Source organism: Zootoca vivipara, chromosome 9 (assembly GCF_963506605.1).
Source record: "Zootoca vivipara chromosome 9, rZooViv1.1, whole genome shotgun sequence".
Taxonomy (NCBI): Eukaryota; Metazoa; Chordata; class Lepidosauria; order Squamata; family Lacertidae; genus Zootoca; species Zootoca vivipara.
Genome location: NC_083284.1, coordinates 67,512,447 through 67,535,414, shown reverse-complemented (window position 1 = coordinate 67,535,414; position 22,968 = coordinate 67,512,447). Strand labels below are relative to the sequence as shown.

At 40.6% G+C, this 22,968-nt stretch overlaps 2 protein-coding genes across 6 annotated transcripts in view; both read left to right on the top strand.

The window, feature by feature from the left end:
- Nucleotides 1-352: 352 nt before the first annotated feature.
- On the top strand, nucleotides 353-12,358 carry ZCCHC4 (zinc finger CCHC-type containing 4). 2 transcript variants are annotated; one of them, XM_060278943.1, is made up of 13 exons: nucleotides 353-746; nucleotides 2,131-2,249; nucleotides 4,163-4,249; nucleotides 6,262-6,533; nucleotides 7,013-7,093; nucleotides 7,832-7,904; nucleotides 9,109-9,259; nucleotides 9,573-9,673; nucleotides 10,514-10,635; nucleotides 10,817-10,892; nucleotides 11,217-11,268; nucleotides 11,633-11,789; nucleotides 11,991-12,358. In XM_060278943.1, exons 1-13 carry the CDS (start codon nucleotides 668-670, stop codon nucleotides 12,085-12,087), a joined length of 1,467 nt encoding a protein of 488 aa, XP_060134926.1. In that variant the 5' UTR covers nucleotides 353-667; the 3' UTR covers nucleotides 12,088-12,358. The 2 variants fall into 2 exon arrangements, with proteins under 2 accessions (XP_060134926.1, XP_060134927.1); XM_060278944.1 differs by lacking the exon at nucleotides 353-746 and having other exon boundaries at nucleotides 2,174-2,249; nucleotides 3,281-4,249.
- A 3,514-nt stretch (nucleotides 12,359-15,872) lies between these two features.
- ANAPC4 (anaphase promoting complex subunit 4) overlaps nucleotides 15,873-22,968 on the top strand; it is a 30,330-nt gene continuing 23,234 nt past the window's right edge. For 2 of the 4 annotated variants that reach the window (XM_060278939.1, XM_060278941.1), the window contains exons 1-7: nucleotides 15,873-16,091; nucleotides 16,806-16,968; nucleotides 18,105-18,210; nucleotides 18,497-18,629; nucleotides 19,384-19,458; nucleotides 20,631-20,657; nucleotides 20,754-20,798. In XM_060278939.1, the coding sequence (XP_060134922.1) occupies nucleotides 16,861-16,968; nucleotides 18,105-18,210; nucleotides 18,497-18,629; nucleotides 19,384-19,458; nucleotides 20,631-20,657; nucleotides 20,754-20,798 (494 nt within the window). In that variant the 5' untranslated portion in view covers nucleotides 15,873-16,091; nucleotides 16,806-16,860. Of the gene's footprint in view, nucleotides 16,092-16,805; nucleotides 16,969-18,104; nucleotides 18,211-18,496; nucleotides 18,630-19,383; nucleotides 19,459-20,630; nucleotides 20,658-20,753; nucleotides 20,799-22,968 lie in introns of those variants that run through there. The other 2 variants (XM_060278940.1, XM_060278942.1) reach the window with 2 other exon arrangements.

Below are 22,968 nucleotides of genomic sequence, written 5' to 3'. Positions count from 1 at the left end.
TAAATAGAGATAGGAAAAATAGAGAAAGTAATAAATCCTAGAGATAAGAAAAAAAGGTAGAGGAATAAATTCTAGAGATTGGAAAAAGAGAGAGGAATAGATCCTAGAGATATGAAAATATAGAGGAATAAACCCTAGAGCTAGGAAAAATAGAGGAATAAACCCTAGAGCTAGGAAAAATAGAGGAATAAACCCCAGAGCTAGGAAAAGCAGAGGAATAAACCCTAGAGATAGGAAAAAATAGACAGAGGAATAAACCCTAGAGCTAGGAAAAATAGAGAGCTTAACTCTCGTTCCTGTCGTTTCAGAGGGAGCTGCCTCCTCCGAGAGGCGGAGAGGCAGCGTGCGGCTCGGGGGCTGAAAAAAGGCGCCGAATAACCAGGACGCTCGGGGAGGCTACAGTTCGAATCCTCCTCTCTTTAACAAACAAAGAGCCTTGCAGTCAGTCCCTGCCTCTCTGGGCCTTGACCTCCCTCGCAGGGTTGATCGTGTTGCGCGCGTAGGGGGTGTGAAATGGCGAGGAGTGGGGCGGGGATCGGGGAAGGCAGCGCCATGCAAAGAAAAAGAAAAACACACAAAAAAGGGGGCGGAGTGATGGATCAGCCGCTTGTCGGCCATTTGCATTTCGCTCCGCCTGCAATTTGGGAGGAGAGGAGGGGAAGCCGCGATGGAAGACGAGCAGCGCCCCGGGGTGGCGGTGGTGCTTGACCGGGACCCCTCGAGCCCAGCTCCCCGCTGCCCTCACGGTGAGTCGCCTCCCCGCCCTTTCTCCCCACCTTCTCCTCCTCTAATGATGGCTGCTTTCTGCATCTGCACCCTTTTCTTTCCCCTCCCCGCCAAATCTCGCCTATCCATATAATTGTCGCCTTTGCACCCCGCCTTTCCTCCCGAGGAGCTCAAGGCGGCTTCACCTCCAGCTTTGCGCCTCCCCGTTTCCTCCTCGCAACAGCCCTGCGAAGTAGGCTAGAGGCTGAAGGGTCACCCCCAGGGAGCTTCACGGCCAGCTGGGGGCTTGAACTCGGGTGCTTTCCCAGGTCTTCGTCAGTGTTTCTTAAAATTTGGGTCTCCATCTTTTGTTGGAATACAATTCCCATCGTCCCTGTCTAGCAGGAGATCAGGGATGATGGGAGTTGTAGTCCAGCAAACAGCTGGAGAACCCAAGTTTGAGAAATACTGCAAGCACTATGTCGCACTGGTGTAGTTTTACTCCAATATGAATAATCTTTTAAAGCGTGGTAGGTGCAGTCCGGCCATAAACGCTTCCAAGGTCGCAATCCTAAACACGCTTAACTGCGGAGCAAGCGGGGCTTACTTCTGGCACAGGATTGCATTGCCAAAGAGTCTTCCACTGCTTCCTTTCATTTGGGACCCCAACTTGTATCAATGTAATTGAGGTGTGTGGCTGCTTTTGTTTTTTTGGTTCTGTTGTTTATTCCTCTGAAAGATTATTTAGGTGCGATTCAGCCATACAGAAGCGCTTCCAGGGTCACAATCCTAAACACACAACTAGGGAGCAAGGGGCACAAGCAGAGCTTACTTCTGAGGAAGCACAGCACAGAATTGTGATGCAGATCCTACAAAGCCTGTGCTTTCACCTTCTCATCTTGTATCAATATAGTTTAGGTGTGTGGCTGTTTGTTTTTGTTGTGCTGTTTGTTTTTGTTGTGCTAAGCAGACTTGCTTCAAGGACAGGCTGGTTTCAAGGATCAGTTCAAGTTTATTTTTGGAACACACCAACATATGGAACCTTTATTCCCACCCTCCTCAGTATTTTAGTGTAGGCCTTAAATTCCCCCCAAGTTCAGTCAGTTTCTTCTAAATATTTTCTCCCTTGCCAGTATCCCCCAAAGATTGCTGACAGGTCAAGTGAGATCTTGAAATTCTTCCTTTGATGCACTTAATATTTTAAGAATAATGTACTATTTTTAGTTAAGTGCCTATATTTCAATGACTTAAGTGGGAACAAGCCGTACCTGCTTCATTTGGGCCGTCACCTTAAGTGCATTTTTTATTCTCAGTCTCATACATTGACTATTGCTATTATCTGTTGCAAGATTCTATTATTCCCCCCCCCCAAAAAAAAATCCAGTGTTTTCGGAATATAAATCTTTCAATGCTTTTCTCTCTTAGGCCCCACCCTTCTGTTTGCAAAGATTGTCCGAGGGAAAGAAGAGGGAAGAAGATTTTACGCTTGCTCTGCTTGCAGAGAAAGAAGAGACTGTAACTTTTTTCAGTGGGAAGATGAAAAGGTATACCAAAAGAGAAAGGTTTTAACAGTATGGTTGATACGTTTAATCCTCAAGAACGTTGTCAAAACACCAAATTTGAACACCCCTAAATTGCATTGATTTCCGTTAGAGGATTAAGCACACACAGTATTTAACTGTGGTTTGGTTTCTCAGTTTGTAGAGTTCTGGTGAGCAAAGGGCTTGCTAAGGAGTGGAATTGTAGGGTTAGATCCAGATACTGTACAACCATACTTAGACCCATTGAAATCAGGGGGGATTTGATTTAAAATAAATCAATTTAAATCACTAGTCAGTAAGACTTGATTTAAATCTTTTTTTTTTACAGAATGTAATTTTTTTACAGTTATATCAAAAATTACTGAGTTGGTTATACTATTAGAAATACATAGACAATTATGAAATTATTGTGAGGTTTAATAAGCTAACTGTTTATAGTTGGACAACTTTTCCGCTGTACTTTATTGGAAGGGGAAAAAATAATCATTTGCTTATAACAGTTTAAACAATTTATTTAACTAAAACAATAACATTATAGCATATGTATCCATGTTTGTTAACTGATGTAGTTAATTTTCTTTATAAAAAAACAGACTGAGTTTTAGCACACATGAAAAACTTAAAACAAATCCTTATTTCCTGATGAAAAGCCTTTGGACTATAATGTAACTTAAATAGAAAACTATCTTTAGAAAGATTTTTCCTCCAAAAGCATTTTATTTTAAAAATCCAATTTAAATCAAGAAAAATCCATTTTTAAAAAATATTTTAAGAAAATCATTGATTTTTATCCACCCTGATTGAAATCAATGTGATTTAAGGTAGGCATGACTGATTCATCTCACTGATTTCAACAGGTCTTCTCAAAGCGTTAAGAACAGCTCGGTTTTAAATGGGATTAGGATTGCATCCTTAGTCTGGATCCAACTCTTAAGAGACTTCATCAGAAGTAGAAATATATTTTAAAAATTGTCCAGTAGCACCTTAGAGACCAACTAAGTTTGTTCTTGGTATCTTTTGATCTTCCTCATAAGTATTAAGGTGTGAAATATAGCTGGTATCTTTTTGGTATCTACATATTGCTGGAATTTTGTGGGGAAAGAAAAGCAAGAAGCCTTCCTGCTCTCATCCCCTTAAGAATAGCTGAAGGGAAAGAACTCACCAATACAGCTGGACAGTTAAGCATATTGCAGAAGCGCAGCTATTCATACTATAGTAGTGTGTCCATCTGAAAACTAGGTACTCTAAAAAATACTTAGTGGCAGTGCTTTTTTTTTCTTTAAAATGTTTAGGGGTACTCTAAATTGAAATAGGGGTATTGAAATACCTACTGCCCCTCAATGAGGGCAAACTTAGATTCACAATATATTCAGGGGTATGCTTACCCCCAGGGGAAAAAAGCACTGCTCAGCGGTGTGTGTTTTTTTTAAAGCTGTGTGCCATTGGCAGAGATGGACATAAAAGAAGGGGAGAAAAGGGGGAAACTGGCTGAAGATTTTAGAAGAGAGGAACCGGAGTGAATGTGCACATCTGAATTCACGTTTCAGTCATTTAGCAAAAAATCCACATTTTGCATTATTATTATTATTATTATTATTATTATTAAATTTGTATACCACCCTATACCCGCAGGTCTCAGGGCAGTTCACAGGATAAAATCAGAATATAAATCCACAAAATGCATAATCAAAACAAAAGCAAAAACAACCCAGTAGTTCTTCTTCCCAAATGAAGCAAATGCTTAAGCACTGAGGACTACCATGAAGCAAAATTTGGATTTTTAAAATTTCTTAGTGGGCCATAAATTCTGAGAGGAAAGTTTGAAACTTGAGCTGGACTGAATTCTTGAAAACCGTATCTGTTTGTGATAAATATTGTTTGGATTTCTACGTATATTTCATGCACGTTTTCCTCAGGTATCAGAAGCTAGACTTTCAGTACGGGAAATGTACAACCAACGCCATCAACCATTATTATCTCACAGAGACAATGTAGAGAGGTACCTATACAATTGTTTTTTATTTTATTTGAATGAATCGGTATTACTTCTTTATTAAAAAAAACCATGGGTGGTATCTGGTGTTCCTGTACTGCCTAGTGCAAGAGGTTTCTGCTTGCAGAAATGAATTTTCCCCTCTTTTCCCCTCCAGTTTGTTTATTTGTACTTTTCAAGTTTATACATTTCACTAGTTTTATACATTTCACTAGTTCACTATATATTTTATACATTTACATTCATTCCGACATTTCAAAACTCGACTTCCATCCTCCTCTTTCTGCGATTCCTCAAATTTATTTTCAATATCTTCTACATATCCAAATTTACTTAATTTGCTCATTTATTCATCTTCTTTAAATAAATGCTCTTATAAAGCTGCAGGTTGTTACAAGAATCCTGCCCATGTTTTTATCTGTTTATAATTTATCTGTAAATATTCAATAAACTGTTTCCATTCTTTTATATATTTATAAATGTTCTCTTGATTTCTTATTCTTCTGGTAAGTTTCGCCATTTCTGCGTATTCCATAAGTTTTTGTATGCATTCTTCTTTTGCTGAGACTTCTGCTTCTTTCCATTTTTTTTTTGGAGGGGTGGTCACATTCTTGCTGCTGTAGTAGCATACATGAATAAGTTTCTATGCACTTCATGTAGTTCTGTCCATATAATTCCCAAAATAAAAGCTTCTGGGTTGTTTTTTTACCAAGGTTATTTTAAGCATCCTTTTCATTTCATTATATATCATTTCCCAGTAAGCTTTGACCTTACTGCAAGACCACCACATATGATAGAAAGAACCTTCTTTCTCATTACATCTCCAACACTTATTTGATTTAGATTTATACATTTTTGCCAACTTACTCGGTGTTAGATACCATCGATATATCATTTCCATATAATTTTATCTCAGGGGTTGGCAAGGTTTACCTCGCCTGGGCCGGTTTACTCCAGCAGAGATCCCTCCATGGGCCGGATCACGCTTGCGCATGAGCGTGCGCAGGCACGATTTCCGGTGTCTGCATCTGTGCAGACACGATTCCCAGCATCTGCGTCTGTGCAGATGCAATTTTTGATGTCAGAGCATGCGCAGATGTGATTTCCGGCAGTGCGGAAGCGAGTCCCCGCATCGTGCTGTGCGGGTTTAGCACATCGCACGGGGACTCGCCGAGCAGGTGGCTCAGTTCAGCTTGTGCGCCGGTTAAACGACCGCTGTGGGTTGCTTTTGGCCCATAGGCCTTAGGTTGCCGACCCCTGTCTTAGACCATAACATGCCATTGCACAAGCAGAATTCATCTAGATGGGTGGAGAGGCACTCTTAGGGTAAGGAGTTGGAGACGAGGCTAACAGGGGACCTGCCCGCAGACTGTCTTACGAGAGTGGTGCATGCTCTAGTTATCTCCCGCTTAAGATTACTGCAATACCCTTTGAAGGTGACCCGGAAACTGCAGTTAATCCAGAATGCGGCAGCTTGACTGGTGACTGGGAGTGGCCGCCAAGACCACATAACACCGGTCCTAAGAGACCTACATTGTCTCCCAGTACGTTTCCGAGCACAATTCAAAGTGTTGGTGCTGACCTTTAAAGCCCTAAACGGCCTCGGTCCTATATACCTGAAGGAGCGTCTCCACCCCCCATTGTTCAGCCCGGACACACAGATCCAGCGCCGAGGGCCTTCTGGCGGTTCCCTCACTGCGAGAAGCAAAGCTACAGGGAACCAGGCAGAGGGCCTTCTCGGTAGTGGCGCCCGCCCTGTGGAACGCCCTCCCATCGGAGGTCAAGGAGATAAACAACTACCTGACATTTAGAAAACACCTAAAGGCAGCCCTGTTTAGGGAAGTTTTTAATCTGTGATATTTTAACGTATTTTGTTATCTGTTGGAAGCCGCCCAGAGTGGCCGGGGAAACCCAGCCAGATGGGCGGGGTATAAATAATAAATAATAATAAAGTAAATAAAACTATCGAATGCCGTTACAGCTCTGTGACAGATTTCTAATTTGTGTTCAAATACAAGGTACAAGGAGTATGTAGCGTTGCCACTGTCGGAAAGGAGGTTTTGCAGAGAATGCCAGCTGCTGTTGTTGCCATCAGAGTGGGGAAGACACCTGGGCCATCACATCCTTAGTGATGTCTCTGTTACCCAGCTGAAAAGGCCCAGCCAGCTCCTCATCCCTCTGGAGAATAAGAAGACAAATGCACAATACCTGTTCACCGAGAGAAGCTGCCAGTTCCTGCTGGACCTCATTACTACGCTGGGTTTTAAAAGGGTCCTTTGTGTTGGCACCCCAAGGTAAGTCAGTGAGTATATTTGGTCCCAGTGGGACTTGGAAATCGGTACCTCTTAGGGTTCTAAAAGGCTTTGTCTTTCTTTCTTTCTTTCTTTCTTTCTTTCTTTCTTTCTTTCTTTCTTTCTTTCTTTCTTTCTTTGAATAAAATTTTATTAATTTCCCAAAAATAACAAGACAAAAAAATGGGTTTAAAAATCATAACCAAATTAAACCATCTTTTTGGGTTGACTTCCCTCCACTCCTCCTCTTGGTTCCATTATGATACACTTGTTCATTCATGTCTATAAAACTTTATATGCTTAACAATCCAATTGCTTGTACCCTGTTACTTATATAGTCATGGGATTCATGGCTTTATTTTTTTGCGGGGGGGGGGGGAATTTGGCTTCCTTGTTTGTTTAAAAAGAACATTCTGTATCATTGTGTATTGTCTTGATATTCACGTATCTTACATTTAAATGGTTTGTGTTAATCTTTTCAGGCTGCATGAATTCATCAAATTCCAAACATCGCAGGAAAAGAAGATCTGCATTAAGAGCCTTTTGTTAGATATTGATTTCAGGTAAGCTTTTATTAAGAGTTATTTCCCCCCTCTGATCAAAACCACCACAAAGCTTATTTTATTTAGCCAATGGGTCATGGCCAATGTTCTCTGTTTGCCAGCAGAAGAGCTCTTGTGCTAGCAGGTGGCAGAGTTTGAAGGCTGTGCAAAAAAGGAATAAAATGCAACAGTTGTGCTAGCAGAAGCTTGTTGCAAAACAACTGATTCTTCTTGTGCAACCTGTCGAACAACCAACTTTGATAATGTGCATTCTTTTGCTTTGCGCAGCAGTTGGCTAATAATCATAATAAATGATTATTCCCCTGTGCTGTGTAGATGTAGACTTGATCTGAGATATGGGGAAATGGTCAGCTCTTTTAAGAATGTCACATGGACCCTAGGAGCAGGAAGTGAAGAGGTATCTGGAGGTCAGGGGAGGGGAGAAAAGAAGGGCAGAAAGTCCTAATGATGCAGCAATAGAACCACTAGCACATCTGCAAAGCTAAGCAGGATCTGATGTGGTTTCAAATTGGATGGGGAACCGTGTGTTGAGATTCCTGGGCCCTTTCCAATTCTACAATTCTGTGATTCTATGACAAGGCACTAAGGAGGAGGAAACTGATGGAAATGTAGGTGGCAACTTTAAGGGCAGAGAAGACAGGAAACAGGCCTTTTCACGTGCTGACTTGGGGCAACAAGTCAATGTTGGCAGACTTCTTTTCTCTTTTTTTGAATATAATGGGAATAATTAATTTACAGGTACTCTCAGTTTTATACAGAGGAGGACTTCTGCCATTACAACATGTTTAACCACCATTTCTTTGCTGGAGAGGTAAGGCCTAGCCCTAGCCAAATACTGGCAATTTTTTTTATGAATACTACACATGGAACCTAGCACTTCTCTCATTTTTTTGAGTGAACATTAGGAGCTAAGCAGATTTATTTATTTATTTATTTAATTTGTATACCGCTCTATACACAGGGTTCTCAGGGCAGTTCACGGAATAAAATCAAGATATAAAACCACAAGGGACCCCTGACCCCTGACCATTAGGTCCAGTCGTGACTGACTCTGGGGTTGCGCGCTCATCTCGCATTATTGGCCGAGGGAGCCGGACAAGATAACTAATAAAAATAAAACAACAGCTGAAAAGCCCCCCCCCCAACACATTTTAAAACAACATAGGATGTAAATCGGATCAGCCAAAGGCCTGGTTAAAAAGGAACGTTTTTGTCTGGTGCCTAAAGGTGTATAATGAAGGCGTCAGGCAAACTTCCCTGGGGAGAGCATTCCACAGACAGGGAGCCACTGCAGAGAAGGCCCCGTTCTCGTGTTGCCACCCTCCGGACCTCTTGAGGAGGAGGCACACGAAGGAGGGCCTCGGAAGATGATCTCAGGGTCCGGGTAGGTTTATATGGAAAGAGGCTGTCTTTTGCGTGGGGACCTGCTCATTGGGGATTCAAAGACTTGCATAGTGAATGCAACAGACATTTTCTTGTTCTTTTCATTTTTCTCCTGTCTCACCAAGGTGCAGCCCTGTACACGGCTACTCAGAAGGAAGGCCAGCTGAGTTCAGTGGGGCTTATTCCTAGGTTAGCATGTATAGAATTGCAGCACAAAAATACAGCACCAGAATATCTCTTAAATAAAATGTGGGTGTAAAACAGGTAAAATTATTCCACATGCTAGAGAGCCATTATGTATGCTTACACATAATTGCATGTAAATAGACTGTATAGAGATATTATACTTTTAAATTCATGCCTTAGAAACGTTTTTCACTACTTCTGAGATTACAATTCTGCAGCAAAGCTGCAGACTGAGTGATTCCTATAGGTCAGGAATGTCCAACAGGTTGACCCAAAAAACCTCAACAACCTTGACCTGAACCCCCCGCCCCAAAAGGGGTAGATCACTGCCAAATTTTAATCCTGTGAGTAGATTGCAGTCTCTTGGAAGTTGGACGTCCCTGCTATAGGATAACTGACAGATCACCACTTAGTTTGAAATGGAAGTTGTCTCTGATCTCTTGCAGGCTGCTTATGAGATATGTCGGAAGTTCTTGCAGGAGGACAATGGGAAAGACGTCATCATGGTGGCTGATCCTCCCTTTGGAGGCTTGGTTGAAGCTTTGGCATTTAGTTTCAAAAAGCTGGTTGCAATGCGGAGACAAACAGGAGGTGCAGGTAACTATTTCTGATTTCTGATGAATTTGATGTTTTTTTAAAAAAAATGAATGCAGCTTTTCTAATTCCAAAGGGTATATATATTTGCTGGACAAATAGAATGCAACAATGCAGGAAATATTTGCCATTTGCAGTGGGCTGCAGACTTTAATTGGCAGACTCATCCATTAAAGCGTTATCTGAAGAACAAGGGACAACAGCCATTACAAAACTTTTCAGGTTTATGTGCTGTCAGGCAGTGCTTGTAGATTTTTATGATCTGTTCCTTTATGTGATGAAAAGTACATTTTTTTTATTTCCTTTGCTTTCCTAGATCCTGCTGACAACAACTTACCCATACTTTGGATATTTCCATACTTCTTTGAGTCACGCATTCTTGAATTTTTTCCAAATTTCAGTATGCTGGATTATCAGGTATGGGCCAAGAGAAGTGGTATTGTGAAGTAAAAAGAAAAAAAAACATTCTTTTTTCTAAAGCTAGTCATTTCATGGTGGATATGGACTCGGGTAATTTATTTTGTGTTGGGTAGGATGAGATGAAACCCATTGTCAGAGCACTTTGAATTTCCGGTGCTGACTGATGCTATTTGTGCTGCAACAGGAGACAGTGTAGAGTCTTTAAGAACCCACTTCTGGGTTGCGGTGGGTTGGAACACAGCATGACCACTATAATAGCAGCGTATTTCACTCTCTCCAAAGTCACACACGTTATAATTCTAGAAAGGCTTTTCAGTGGAGCTACCGCAGAGCCTAGGGTTTGCCGATCAGAAGGTCGGCGGTTCGAAACCCCGCAACGGGGTGAGCTCCCGTTGCTCGTTCCCTGCTCCTGCCAACCTAGCAGTTCGAAAGCATGTCAAAGTGCAAGTAGATAAATAGGTACCGCTACAGCGGGAAGGTAAACGGTGTTTCCGTGTGCTGCTCTGGTTCGCCAGAAGCGGCTTTGTCATGCTGGCCACATGACCTGGAAGCTGTACGCTAGCTCCCTCGGCCAATAACGTGAGATGAGCGCCGCAACCCGAGAGTCGGTCACGACTGGACGTAATGGTCAGGGGTCCCTTTACCTTAACCTTACTGATGGGACAGAAATATGAAAATAGTGGCACCCTAATCTTGCTCTTTTCTTGTCTTCTAAATATTATAAGCGTAGGTAGAGAATAGATTAAAAATGTACACAAGGTCTTTTTCCTGACTTGGAATTTAGCTGATAAAAGCTTTTCAGTGTGTTTCAACTCCTCTGTGTCTTTTATTTTCTAGGTGGACTATGATAATCATGCCCTTTATAAGCACGGAAAGACAGGTCGTAAACAGTCCCCAGTTCGTATATTTACCGACATTTCACCACGTTTGATAGTGCTTCCCGTGGAAGAAGGATACAGGTACAGATTTTGTTTAACCTGAGTGGAGCTAAAAGCTTTTTGAATTTTACTTTATAAAAAAAAATAGTGTTTACGAAGTGCTTGCGTGGCCTATTGAGAAATCTGTTTACTTGTAGCGCTGTATCGTGAATAATCCTTACAGCAGACTAAGAATTTTAATTGTTTTTTCTGGGTCTGCCAGGTTTTGCTCCATCTGCCAGCGGTACGTTAGCTCAGACAACCAGCACTGTGAAATCTGTGATTCATGCACATCAAAAGTAAGTGTGTTTAGAAAGAGTTTTAGCAAAACTTGGCCCTAAACTTTAGTACGTATCTTGCAGCATAGCATTTTTGTGTGACTGCAAGAGGATACAGACTTGCCCATTTAGACATAGCACATTTCTTTCTAACAATGTGGCCTGTAAGAGGAATATAGAGGGGGTAAATATAACTTTGCTCTTCTAGTCAAGGAAGATATGCCATGTGTGCAAGGAAAAGGGGACATTGGTATTAAAGCAGAAGGAGGCGGGAATTAAAAACTGGAGCGCTAAATTTTTTAGTTTTTAATCTATATACAACTTTTATTTTATTTTTTCAAACAGGATGGGAGACGATGGACACATTGTTTGCTTTGCAAAAAATGTGTAAAACCCTGTAAGTATTGCAAATGATCACGTTTACCATAAAATGTGCAATAAAAAAGATCAATCTCAAACTATTAAAAGTGTTAAGCAGCTATACTCAACATGCCAGGCTCTAAACAGGGACTTTGACGGGGTTGGACTAGATGACCCTAGGGGTCCCTTCCAATTCTATGCTTCTACAGCTCAGTGTTTTCTTCTGTGTTGCGGAAGAACATAGCTCCATTTGAATTTTGTGGCCCACTTTTCTTAGGCCGGCTAGAGACCTGAACAGGGTATTCCCCTTAAGGGCTGCAGGAAACGATCCCAGTGGCTGGAATTCTCACAGAATTTAACACCTTACACATTTTCATTGTTACTTTTCCTGCCCTTCACAGCTTGGATTCATTGCAGCGTTTGTGGTCGCTGTGTTCTGCCAAGTCACTCTTGTAAGAGTGCTGAGGTTGGATCTGAGACGGGGTGCTTCATTTGTGGAGTAACGGACCATAAACGCGCCACCTGCCCTAATCTACACGTGGTTAGGAGAACACACCAGTAAGTTAATCCTACGATGATCAACGGTGTACTTACAATGTCAACATCCATAAAGGTTCGGAATATATATATTTTTGAGGGGAGGGGTTCTAAACATCCCTTCTTAATATCTTCCCTCTGGCAGCTATGCATTGCAATTCACATTTCCAGTTTTATAGATTTGAAAATGCAGCACTCAAGATCATTTGCCTTGCTTTGCAGAGGCGGTAAAAAGTCAAGGCAAAAGAAGAAGAAGAAGTTGGTGAATGTGAATGCTACGAAAACGACAGGTGGAAAGAAGATGAGAACTGCAGTATAAATTATGGGCTGTGTTTGCATGAGTCCTTCATTCAGTGTTCTCCAAATATTAATCTGGGTACTGAATATCTGACTGAATCAGAGGCCATATTTTGCAACTCTGCAAATGTCACCAAAACACCAACTCTTGCTGATGCACTAAATGTGTGAATATATATATATAATATATATATATATATATATATATTGTAGTCTTTTTAGTACACTGTGTATATACACTTTCAACAATGTAACTGATTTTATAAATTTTAATATATTTTTGCAAAAATGAACTTTTGTCTTTGTTTCCTTACCTTTCTGGAGACTTTGTGCTCATGTCTTACTAAATAAATATAGTTACAGGTAGGTAGCCGTGTTGGTCTGAGTCGAAGCAAAATAAAAAAATTCCTTCAGTAGCACCTTAAAGACCAACTAAGTTTTTATTTTGGTATGAGCTTTCGTGTGCATGCACACTTCTTCAGATACACTTGAAACAGAAGTGTGTGTGTGTGTGTGTGTATATATGTATATTTCAAAGCAGCTTGTAAGGCAATAGGATGCACATCAATAATTGCCAGAGGTAAAGAACCCCTGGATGGTTAAGTCCAGTCAAAGACAACTGTGGCGTTGTGGCGGTCATCTCACTGCATTTGTCCACAGACAGTTTTCCAGGTCATGTGGCCAACATGACTAAAACTGCATCTTGTGCAACGGGACACCGTGACGGAAACCAGAGTGCACGGAAACGCCATTTACCGGTACCTTCCTGCCGCAGCGGTACTTATTTTTCTACTTGTACTGGCATGCTTTTGAACTGCTAGGTTGGCAGGAGCTGGGACCCCGATCTTCTGATTGGCAAGCCAAAGAGGATCAGTGGTTTAGACCAGTGATTCCCAACAGGTGGTCCGCGGACCCCCAGGGGTCCGCGAGCTATGCCAGAGGGGTCCGCAAGATGCTATTAGAATAAAAAATATATTAAATATATTTCGTATGATAACAGATTTTTTGTTTTGGCCGCTTCCTGCATGAGCAGAGTCTAGCACAAAACTAGAATTAGATAGAGGCAGTAGTTCTGCTGTATGCCGTTAGGTGGCACTTTACAAACACTACTGTTTTGCAAAGAGGCAGCGCGCGCATTCTAAAGGCTCACCTCCCCAAGATGCTTTGCGCGCGTGGGCTTCATTTGTGCGCTATTGCGCAGGTACCCTGTCTTCTCCATTCCCCTCCCTCCTCCCTGGCGCGCGCTGCCTCTTTGCAAAACAGTAGTGTTTGTAAACAAAGCGTTGTTTTTCACGGAAGCTACAGTTCGCGTCGTTAAAAATGGACCGTTGGTTAAAAAGTGGTTCGTTAAAACGACAAAGGCCTACAGATGAAGAGGAAGATAATGCATTTGATGTTCAAGCAAGTAAGTCAATTAATGGGGGTCCTTGTCACAATAGCGGCTCGATGAGGGGTCCTCAAGAAAATTTTGTTGGGAACCCCTGGTTTAGACCACAGTGCCACCCGTGCTTGCCACTGTAAGAAGGGTGCAGTGGTAAACAGGGTAAATCCATAAAGAACCCGCCTAAATCACATCTAACAGCATGGATCTTGGAGGTAAAGGCAAATAGAGGGCAATAAATGAAGGAAATGCAACAGCTACCCTACATGGTTCCTTAGTCAATGTTTGACTTTATCCATGACTTTATCCATGTAAATATGCTGTGTGAATACACCATTTCAGAGTTGCATTTGTCCAGTCCTGTAAAGTGCTGCTATCTTGTTAACAAGACTGAAAGTTGACTAGCTTATCATGTTCATACAATCGTGGGAAATTAGTTCTGGAGCCACCCTGACTATAAAACTTCCTATTTTAAATGAATAATCCTTTAAGAGAGTTCAAGTGTTCCGTTATCTCTGGTTGATTGGAGGCTGCAAGTTCCATATCCATAGATACTGAATACTTGAATGGGGCGATGCAATTCCTTGCTTAAGCAATTATGTTTTGTTTTGTTTTTTAAAAATATATATTTTATTTTGACAAAGTAATAATCACAAATAAATAAGAATAAAGAAGTGCACCCCACCACTGAGACCATTCTGTTGTAACTACCCAACCTCCCAAAATTTCAGCACCTCTCGCGATAGTTTGAACCCTTTCCGTTTTAACAGTACAAATTCTACAAACACCCTCCATATCTCCTCAAAATTATTCTTCCTGCATATTCCCCATCTTACCTTAATGACATATGTTAATTTATCATTAATAGCTGTATCCCACACCTCTTTATACCATTCTACCGTTCTATATTCTGCTTGCCCCTTCCACTTCCTAGCTATCATAATTCGTGCAGTTGTCAATAAATTTGTGAGCAAGTCCTTCATAGCCTGTGAACCTTCCACCCCATCGTAAATCGATAACAATGCTACCTCTGGACTTTTGCTCAGTTTTAACCCAGTGATTGTTGTTATCTCCTTAAACAGCCTTTGCCCAAAAAATTGGTACATATTTACACCCCCACCATATGTGAACCTAATTCCCGGTTTCCTGGCATCCCCTCCAACATAACACCAAATATTCATTGTTTATTTGATTTAATTTGACTGGTGTTAAATACCGTCTCCAAACTAATTTATAATAAACTAATTTATAAGACAACATTTTCAACGTACGATTCTCCCATATTTCCCCCCAGCTTTGACTATTTCTAGAGAATTTCGGCTGGTTCCCTCCTTGCTGTTCTGCCCGCAGGTAAAGGAGCTTCTTGGCTAGCGCTGTGCTGGTTTTGTGGAAACTGGATGTTTTCAATCGTTTCTAGATATATACATAGAATATTAATCTTATTAATGTTTAACTGCTAAGGTCGGCGGTTCGAATCCCCGAGACGGGGTGAGCTCCCGTTGCTCTGTCCCTGCTCTTGCCAACCTAGCAGTTCGAAAGCACGTCAAATTGCAAGTAGATAAATAGGTACTGCTCTGGCGGGAAGGTAAACGGCATTTCCGTGTGCTGCTCTGGTTAGCCAGAAGCGGCTTTGTCATGCTGGCCACATGACCTGGAAGCTATACGCCGGCTCCCTTGGCCAATAACACGAGATGAGCGCTGCAACCTCACAGTCGGTCACGACTGGACCTAATGGTCAGGGGTTCCTTTACCTTTACCTAAGTCATTGTTCCCCACCCCATGTTTTTAGCAGTTAATATTATTATTATTTACCCCGCCCACATAATAATAATAATAATAATAATAATAATAATAATAATAATAATAATAATGATTTATTTGGACACCGGCCGTCTGGCTGCGTTTCCCCAGCCACTCTGGTCGGCTTCCAGCAGCATATACAAAAACCTAATTAAACATTATGCCATATTTTATCAGCTGAGTCAGTCAGTTGCCCTGCTGTTTTTGGTGTGTTTTAAATAGTTTTAATTCCATTAATGTTTAATAGTTGCTTTTTAAAAATGATCGCCCCAGTTCGTTCATTGCGTTTTTTCAGCTGTTCTCTTTATCTGTAAACTGCCTTGAGTCCCTCCCTGGTCAGGGAGAAAAGGCGAGGTACACATAAAAGTAGTCATCATAATGATCATTATGATCTGTAATACTAATAGAATAACAATGATATATAATGATAATAAAGGGTGGGTGGGAATGAAGATCTGGAAAAAAAGCTTCCACCCCGCCTGCTGTCGTTTTTTCCGAAGCGGCGCAGCAAAGCAGAAGCGCGCGCCCAGCCTGGTGGGCGGTGTTGGAGAGCGCGCAACGCCCGCCTCCCGCTCCGGAGTCACTCCCCTTTCCTTCCCCACCGGAGGAGAAGCGACGCTGCTTCCGGAGGCTGGGCCCATTCTGCCGGCGCAGGTTGCGCGGGAGAAACGGAGAGCTTGGGTTTTGGAGGGCTGGATCTCCGAGGGACGGGATCTCCGGCGCCGGGTGCGTCCTAGCGATGGCACAGGGAGCAGCTGCTGACTTTGGGTAAAGCGGATCGACAGAGGCGCAGGAGAGCGGCCCAAACCTCCAAGGAAAAAAAAGCAGAGGAGTAGCACCATCAGGTATAGAGTTTACGTCTCTCTCTCTCTCTCTCTCTCTCTCTCTCTCTCTCTCTCTCTCTCTCTCTCTCTCTCTCTCTCTCTCTCTCTCTCTCTCTCTCTCTCTCTCTCTGTGACTTCCCTTTTTCTCTTTCCATGCATAGCTGTCAAGTATTCCCTCTTCTCTCGAGGAAGCCTATTCAGCATAAGGGAATTTCCCTTAAAAAAAAGGGAGAACTTGACAGCTATGTTTCCATGGTTCATTTTGCACAACATAAATCCCTTGCACATTCTATATAAATGAAACCATTCACTATTCCATTGCTACATTCATCAAAACTTATCTACACTGTTGGATTCATCTTAGTGCTTTCAACGTTTTCAAATGTACACAATTCCCTCCCCCCATACAGTCAATCAAGGTTTCCTGATCTTTAAACGTATGCTCTTCTTGTTCTCTTATTCTGTAAAGTTAGGTCCGCAAGTTGTGTATATTCTGTCAACTTAAGTTGCCATTCTTTCGTTGGGACCTAGCTCGTTTTCCATTTTGGGCTAACAAAACACGAGTGGCAGTAGTGGCATGCATAAATAGCCTTTTTGGACACCTGGGAATTTCCATCTGAATTATCCCCAACAGAAAGGACTCTGGGTTTTTGTTTTTTGTTTGGAAAGGGGCTTTAAAACATTTTTTTCAGTTCATTATAAATTATTTCCCAATACTCTTTTACCCTCTTACAGGTCCACTGCATATCCAATCCATATTATTTATCCTGTTTCTGTCATCACTGCCACTATGCCTGCTTTTCGGCAGGTTGGGGAAAAGCAGCTTCCTCAAGAAGTCATTTTTATGGCCTGGTCTCCCAAGAGGGATTTGATCGCTCTTGCAAACAAAGTTGGAGAGGTAAGGTGGTCAAAGGGCACTATGGAGAGTAGCATGTAGCAGTGGTAAACTTTAAAAGTCTTGAGTCTGGTCTGAAACGAGTTAGTTTAAAAAATAGTTCTGTGAATCCTTTATAACGTAACACAAGATGGAACCAGATTTGTCAATTACGTGAGATGGCAATTACCAAGTGATTATCTTGGTGCTTTCTTATACCCTAACATGGCATCTACCATATGGGAGCAAGAATCATATTATTTTTTAAAATAATATGTCATAATAATAATAATAATTTATTATTTATACCCCTCCCATCTGGCTAGGTTTCCCCAGCCACTCTGGGTGGCTTCCAACAGAAATATTAAAATACACTAATTTCTTAAAGATTAAAAGCTTCCCTAAACATTAAAATATCTCCAGAGTTGTGAATATTTTTTTTTCATTTTAAGATTTTATTGGCATTTAATAAGTTATACGCTAGTCGAAGGAAATTAATGAAAAACTCATGCATGGAAATTAATGGAAAACTCATGATTGGAACAGGAACACACACACACATTTTTGAAATTTAAGTCTGCTTAAAAATGTTGGGGGGGGGCACATCCATAGAAAACCCACCAGAAAATTTATATGATATCTCAGTTGGTTGAAGAAAGTAAGTTTGTGATTAAAAGTTGGCATTTTGTTATCATAGTAAGGCTTTGTTTCAAAACAGTTCTGGAAACAAATATTGGGAAGGGCATGCTAATTTCTACATTCGTCTTTCAAACAAGTAGCTAACACTACTTCATGTTTTGAAAAACGGGGGCAAGAAAAGCCTAGTTGATTTTGTTACCCCCCCTTCATCCTATGCACTCCCAATTTTTTTTTTTAAAAATCTAATAAAAGCTATTGGACTGTACTTATCAGCTAGGATACATCAGGTCACATTTGACCGGGCAGTGGACAATTTCCTCTAGAGACTATAAGCTTTTCTGTGTGTGTTTCTGGGGGAAAGTTAATTGCAAAAACCTTATGTCCAAATCGGGTTTCTTATCTTTTTTAAACTGCATTTTCTTAAGATGTTTCATAAAATCACAGCCTCCTTTTGTACTCTGCTTTCTCTGTAGAGAGGAAGTCTGAATGTTTCTACCGTTCCTCTCAATGCCTTTTTTTAGGTTTTGCTTCACCGCCTTGCAAACTTTCAGCGATTGTGGAGTTTGCCACCGAGCGAAAGCACCGGGAAGGAAGTGACGGCCCTTGCGTGGAGGCCAGATGGCAAAAGTAATGTGCAACAAAAGGAGTATAGTTGATTAAATTTTAAATCGAAGGAACGTGTCATTAGTTCGCTCTCAAAAAGCTGACAGTGCTAACAATGAAAAGGGCAATCCTTTGACAATACAGCTCAGTTTGGCGTTTTACCAACACCAAGTGATGGCTTTGGTTTGCTCTCAACCATGGTTTGCTTCAACCATGGTTTGTTATGTCCATTGCTTTTCATCACTGACATGTATTGAAGAGGCGGTCTCTTGTGCATTGTGTATTTACCATTTCCCTGTTCCTTCTGTAGTTTTGGCTTTTGCGCTTGCGGATACTAAGCAAGTTATCTTGTGTGACGTAGAGAAACCAGAGAGCTTGCATTCTTTCTCAGTGGATGCTCCTATCACTTACATGCACTGGATGGAAGTGACAGAGGAAAGCAGGTAGGAATGAAGCACAGAATGATGGCCATTCATCTGGCAACTTCCGGTGCAAATCGCTTTCAGTTGCCAAACGGGGAAACATTTGCAAATCTACAAAAATTGAGAGCTTTCTTTAGCTTTCTGGGAAGTTTGGACTTCCTCCGTATTCCGCTGCATTATGATTATGTGTTTTATTATGGGTTTTAATATAAGTTACTTTTAATACTGGTTGGTATCTGATGAACTTGTATTTGGAGCAGAACTCGATTAACTTTTAAGTCCATTGATTTCAGTTGGTCTATTTTGAGTATGAATTAATTGGACATTATCCATTGTGTTGATACAATTGTCATACGATTTTCAATATAAACAGTTGGGATTTTTAAATGAAGATCAGTCTCCATCTGTGCCTAAAAAAGAAAGTTCAGTATTATGTCCTGTACTTAAAGGAAACCAAAATGCAATACCTAGAAATGAAGGGACTGTGTTTAAAAAAAACCATAGAAGCACATCTGTGCCGTGTGAAAGCTAACCCAGAACAAGAGACACTGCCTATTGTTACATGACTGGTGAAACTTCCACATTTTAAAATTTAACTTAACTACATAACTCCTGTGAAAGAACTGTATTTAAATACAGCTATTTTTAGAAGAAAAGCCAGACATTTTAGAATATGGCATTACTTTCCATCTGACTTTCCAACCTGTCATTTTTTTGTCATTTTAGTTTTGGCATAACCCAAAGAGTCTTTTTTTAAAAAAATCTTACTTTTCAGTGTCCTCACTTCCTTTTATAATGCTGAGGACGAGTCCAATCTTCTTCTTCCAAAACTACCAGCATTGCCGAAGAAGTAAGTATTGAGCTTTCCAGCTATGCTATCTGTGGGATGGGGGTGGGGGGGCCTTTCTGTTTAACAATTAAAAATATTCATTAAACAACCTTAAAATATCAATGACTTCCCTTCTTCTCTTTCCATGGCTCCTTTTGCATATCATGAATCCCTGCATATTTTACACAAACTAAACCGTTCAGTAGTCCATTATTACATCCATCAAAATTTATTTACCCTGTTGAATTTATCTTAATGTTGCCAATGTTTTCAAGTGTATACAATTCCCCCCCCCATATATTCAATAAACATTTTACAAATCTTCTTTAAACATACGTTCCTCTTGTTCTCTTATTCTGTAAAGTTAGGTCCGCAAGCTGCGCCTATTCCATCAGTTTAAGTTGCCATTCTTCTTTGGTTGGGACCTCGCTCATTTTCCATTTGGGGGCTAACGAAACACAGGCCGTAGTAGTGGCATATATAAATAGCCTTTTTTGACACCTGGGAATTTCCTTCTGAATTATCCCCAAAAGAAAGGACTCTGGGTTTTGTTTTTTGTTTTTTTGGAAAAGTACTTTAAAACATTCCCCCCCCCAATTCATTATGGATTCTTTCCCAATATTCTTTTATCCTTTTACAGGTCTACTACATAAGTTTTTGCAGGCCTAATGAAGCTTATCTTTTAATATATATTTGATTTTCTGAAGTTGATCCTGAAAGTTGTTACTCCAATGGTTTCTGTTGATACCATAAAGAGAGTATGTGACTTTGTTGCCAGGCATCTTCTACTTCTTTATGCTAATGCTAAAAATGTCTACTCAGAAGTAAACACCATTGAGTTATATGAAGGTTGCTTCCAAAGTAAGGGTGCAATCACTTCTGCGAAGACATGCGTATGGTTGTGCTTCTATGGTATATATGAATGTGTGATTCTTACTAAGAAGATATTAAAAAAATTCCTTCAGTAGCACCTTAAAGACCAACTAAGTTTATATTTTGGTATGAGCTTTCGTGTGCATGCACACTTCTTCAGATACACACGAAAGCTCATACCAAAATATAAACTTAGTTGGTCTTTAAGGTGCTACTGAAGGAATTTTTTTATTTTGCTTCGACTCAGACCAACACGGCTACCTACCTGTAACTAAGAAGATATTGAATGTGCTGACATTTCCCCTTTTTTTTAAACATAGCTACAGTACCACTGCAAAAATATTCAGGTGAGGCTCATTTTCTGTTTCTAGCTTTTCGTTTTTAGTTATGAGGACATAACATGTTTCGTTTTGTAACTGATATTTTAAAATACTACATTTCAGTGAAGAAAAGTCAGATGAGATTATGAAACTCATGGGAGATGTCAGGTAAAATTTTTTTTTTTATTCTAATTTGGTTTATGTACAACCAGCAGCCTTGAATCAGTTGCTTGGGAATTCTAAGAAGCGAAACACACACACACGCACCAACACAAAAAACATTTTGAAACATTCAACCCATCATCTTGATTCAGAATGGTGTCCTATTGTACCCACCTGTAGATGAAAACCTGTTTTTGATCTTGGGAACCATCATGCAAAATTTGGTTACAATAACTTAAGTTCTGTCCAAATGCACAGCGAACAAATTTCCAAATTATGTTGTTGATGCTGAGAATGAAAGAAGTTCTGGTTTCCTTTTTTAAAAAAGTTTTTATTTATACTTTTCAAATTTATACATTTGATTAATTTTACAATCATTTTAACATTTCAAAGTTTGACTTCCTTCCCCCTCTTCTTGCGGTTCCTTAAATTAATTTTTTAAATATCTTCTGCATATCCAAATTTATTTAATTGGCTCATTTAATTATCTACTTTAAATATAAACTCCTATGAAACTCTTATGAAACTGCAGATAATAATAATAATAATAATAATAATAATAATAATAATAATAATAATAATTTATTATTTATACCCCGCACATCTGGATGGGTTTCCCCAGCCACTCTCCCAATAGAATATTAAAAACACGATAAAACATCAGACATTACAAACTTCCCTAAACAGGGCTGCCTTCAGATGTCTTCTAAAAGTCAGATAGTTGCTTATTTCCTTGATAGCTGATGGAGGGGTGTTCCACAGGGCGGGCACCACCACTGAGAAGGCCCTTTGCCTGGTTCCCTGTAGCCTCACTTCCCGCAGTGAGGGAACCGCCAGGTTATTACAATAATCCTGCCAGTGTTTTTATCTGTTTGCAGTTTATCTGTAAATATTCAATAAACCCATTTCCATAAGTTTCTGTATCCATTCTTCCTTTGCTGGGACTTCTGCTTCTTTCCATTTGGGGGCGAGTAGCATGCTTGCTGCTGTCGTCACATACATGAATAAATTTCTATGCAATTCAGGTAGTTCTGTCCCTATAATAACAACAACAAGAAAGGAGACTTTAGAAGAAATTTCTCACCCTGGTGCTCTCCAGCTTGTGTTAATTCCCATTAACCGCAGCCAACACAGCAAATGGTAAGGGAGAATGCAGAAGACTACTTTACCCGGTTGATCAGCAGAGGGCAGCATTTAGCTATTTTGGCTCTGATGAGTTCCTGAAGTTGGGAATGAAAATATGAAAATATTAGAAGGGGCCTTCGGATTTGAATTTTTGCTCACTTTCCATCTTGCAAATCCTGCAAGTTGTGGTGATGTGCACTGACTTAAATGGCTTTAAAAGAGGGTTAGACAAATCAGCGGGGGGGGGGGGGGATCCATCAAGGGCAGCTTTTGTTTATTTATTTATTTATTAAAGATTTTATTGGTTTACAGAAACATGTGCAATGTCTCTCATAGCATTTTTACAAATCAACCCCAACCTCTCAACTCCAAAGGAACACAAGCAAGCAGCTTTTGTTTATTAAACAATAAGTTGCCTTACAGCTTCTCTCTGTCTCAACCTGAGCTTGGGGTAAAAGGCACACTAATAGGACATGTTGTTTTAGTGGGTGAAACTTAATTTTTGCAAATTTCTTCAGTCTTAAAAATATGTTTTGAGTGTAAAGAATTCAAATCTGCTATAATTTTTGCAACTGGACAACATTTAGCTTCGTAGGTCTACTGATTTTGGAAAACCAAAGAATTGTAATTTTACCTTCTGAAAATGTCAGGTAATGCTTAATAATAATAATAATAATAATAATAATAATAATAATTTTATGAAGACAGTGGTACCTCGGTTTAAGTACACAATTGGTTCTGGAAGTCTGTACTTAACCTGAAGCGTACTTAACCTGAATCGAACTTTCCCATTGAAAGTAATGTCCGTTCCAGACAGTCCGCGGAGTACAGTGGTACCTCGGGTTACGAACGTGATCCGTTCCGGGTCGCAGTTTGTAACCCGAAAAGTTTGTAACCCGAAAAGGGCCCAAACCGCCGTTTTGTGCATGCGCAAAGGCGCGCGGCGAAAATACTTCCGGGTTTGCGAAGTTCGTAACCCGGGTTGTTCGTAACCCGAGGTGTTCACAACCCGAGGTACGACTGTACTTAAACTGAAGCGTACGTAACCTGA

What these genes read in the sequence shown, in the direction of transcription:
- ZCCHC4 (XM_060278943.1), top strand. Translation starts at nt 668, where the DNA reads ATGGAAGACGAGCAGCGCCCCGGGGTGGCGGTGGTGCTTGACCGGGAC. An exon ending in ACCATTTCTTTGCTGGAGAG is followed by an intron (nt 7,905 to 9,108) that starts GTAAGGCCTAGC and finishes GATCTCTTGCAG; the next exon opens with GCTGCTTATGAGATATGTCG. An exon ending in GTGGTTAGGAGAACACACCA is followed by an intron (nt 11,790 to 11,990) that starts GTAAGTTAATCC and finishes CTTGCTTTGCAG; the next exon opens with AGGCGGTAAAAAGTCAAGGC.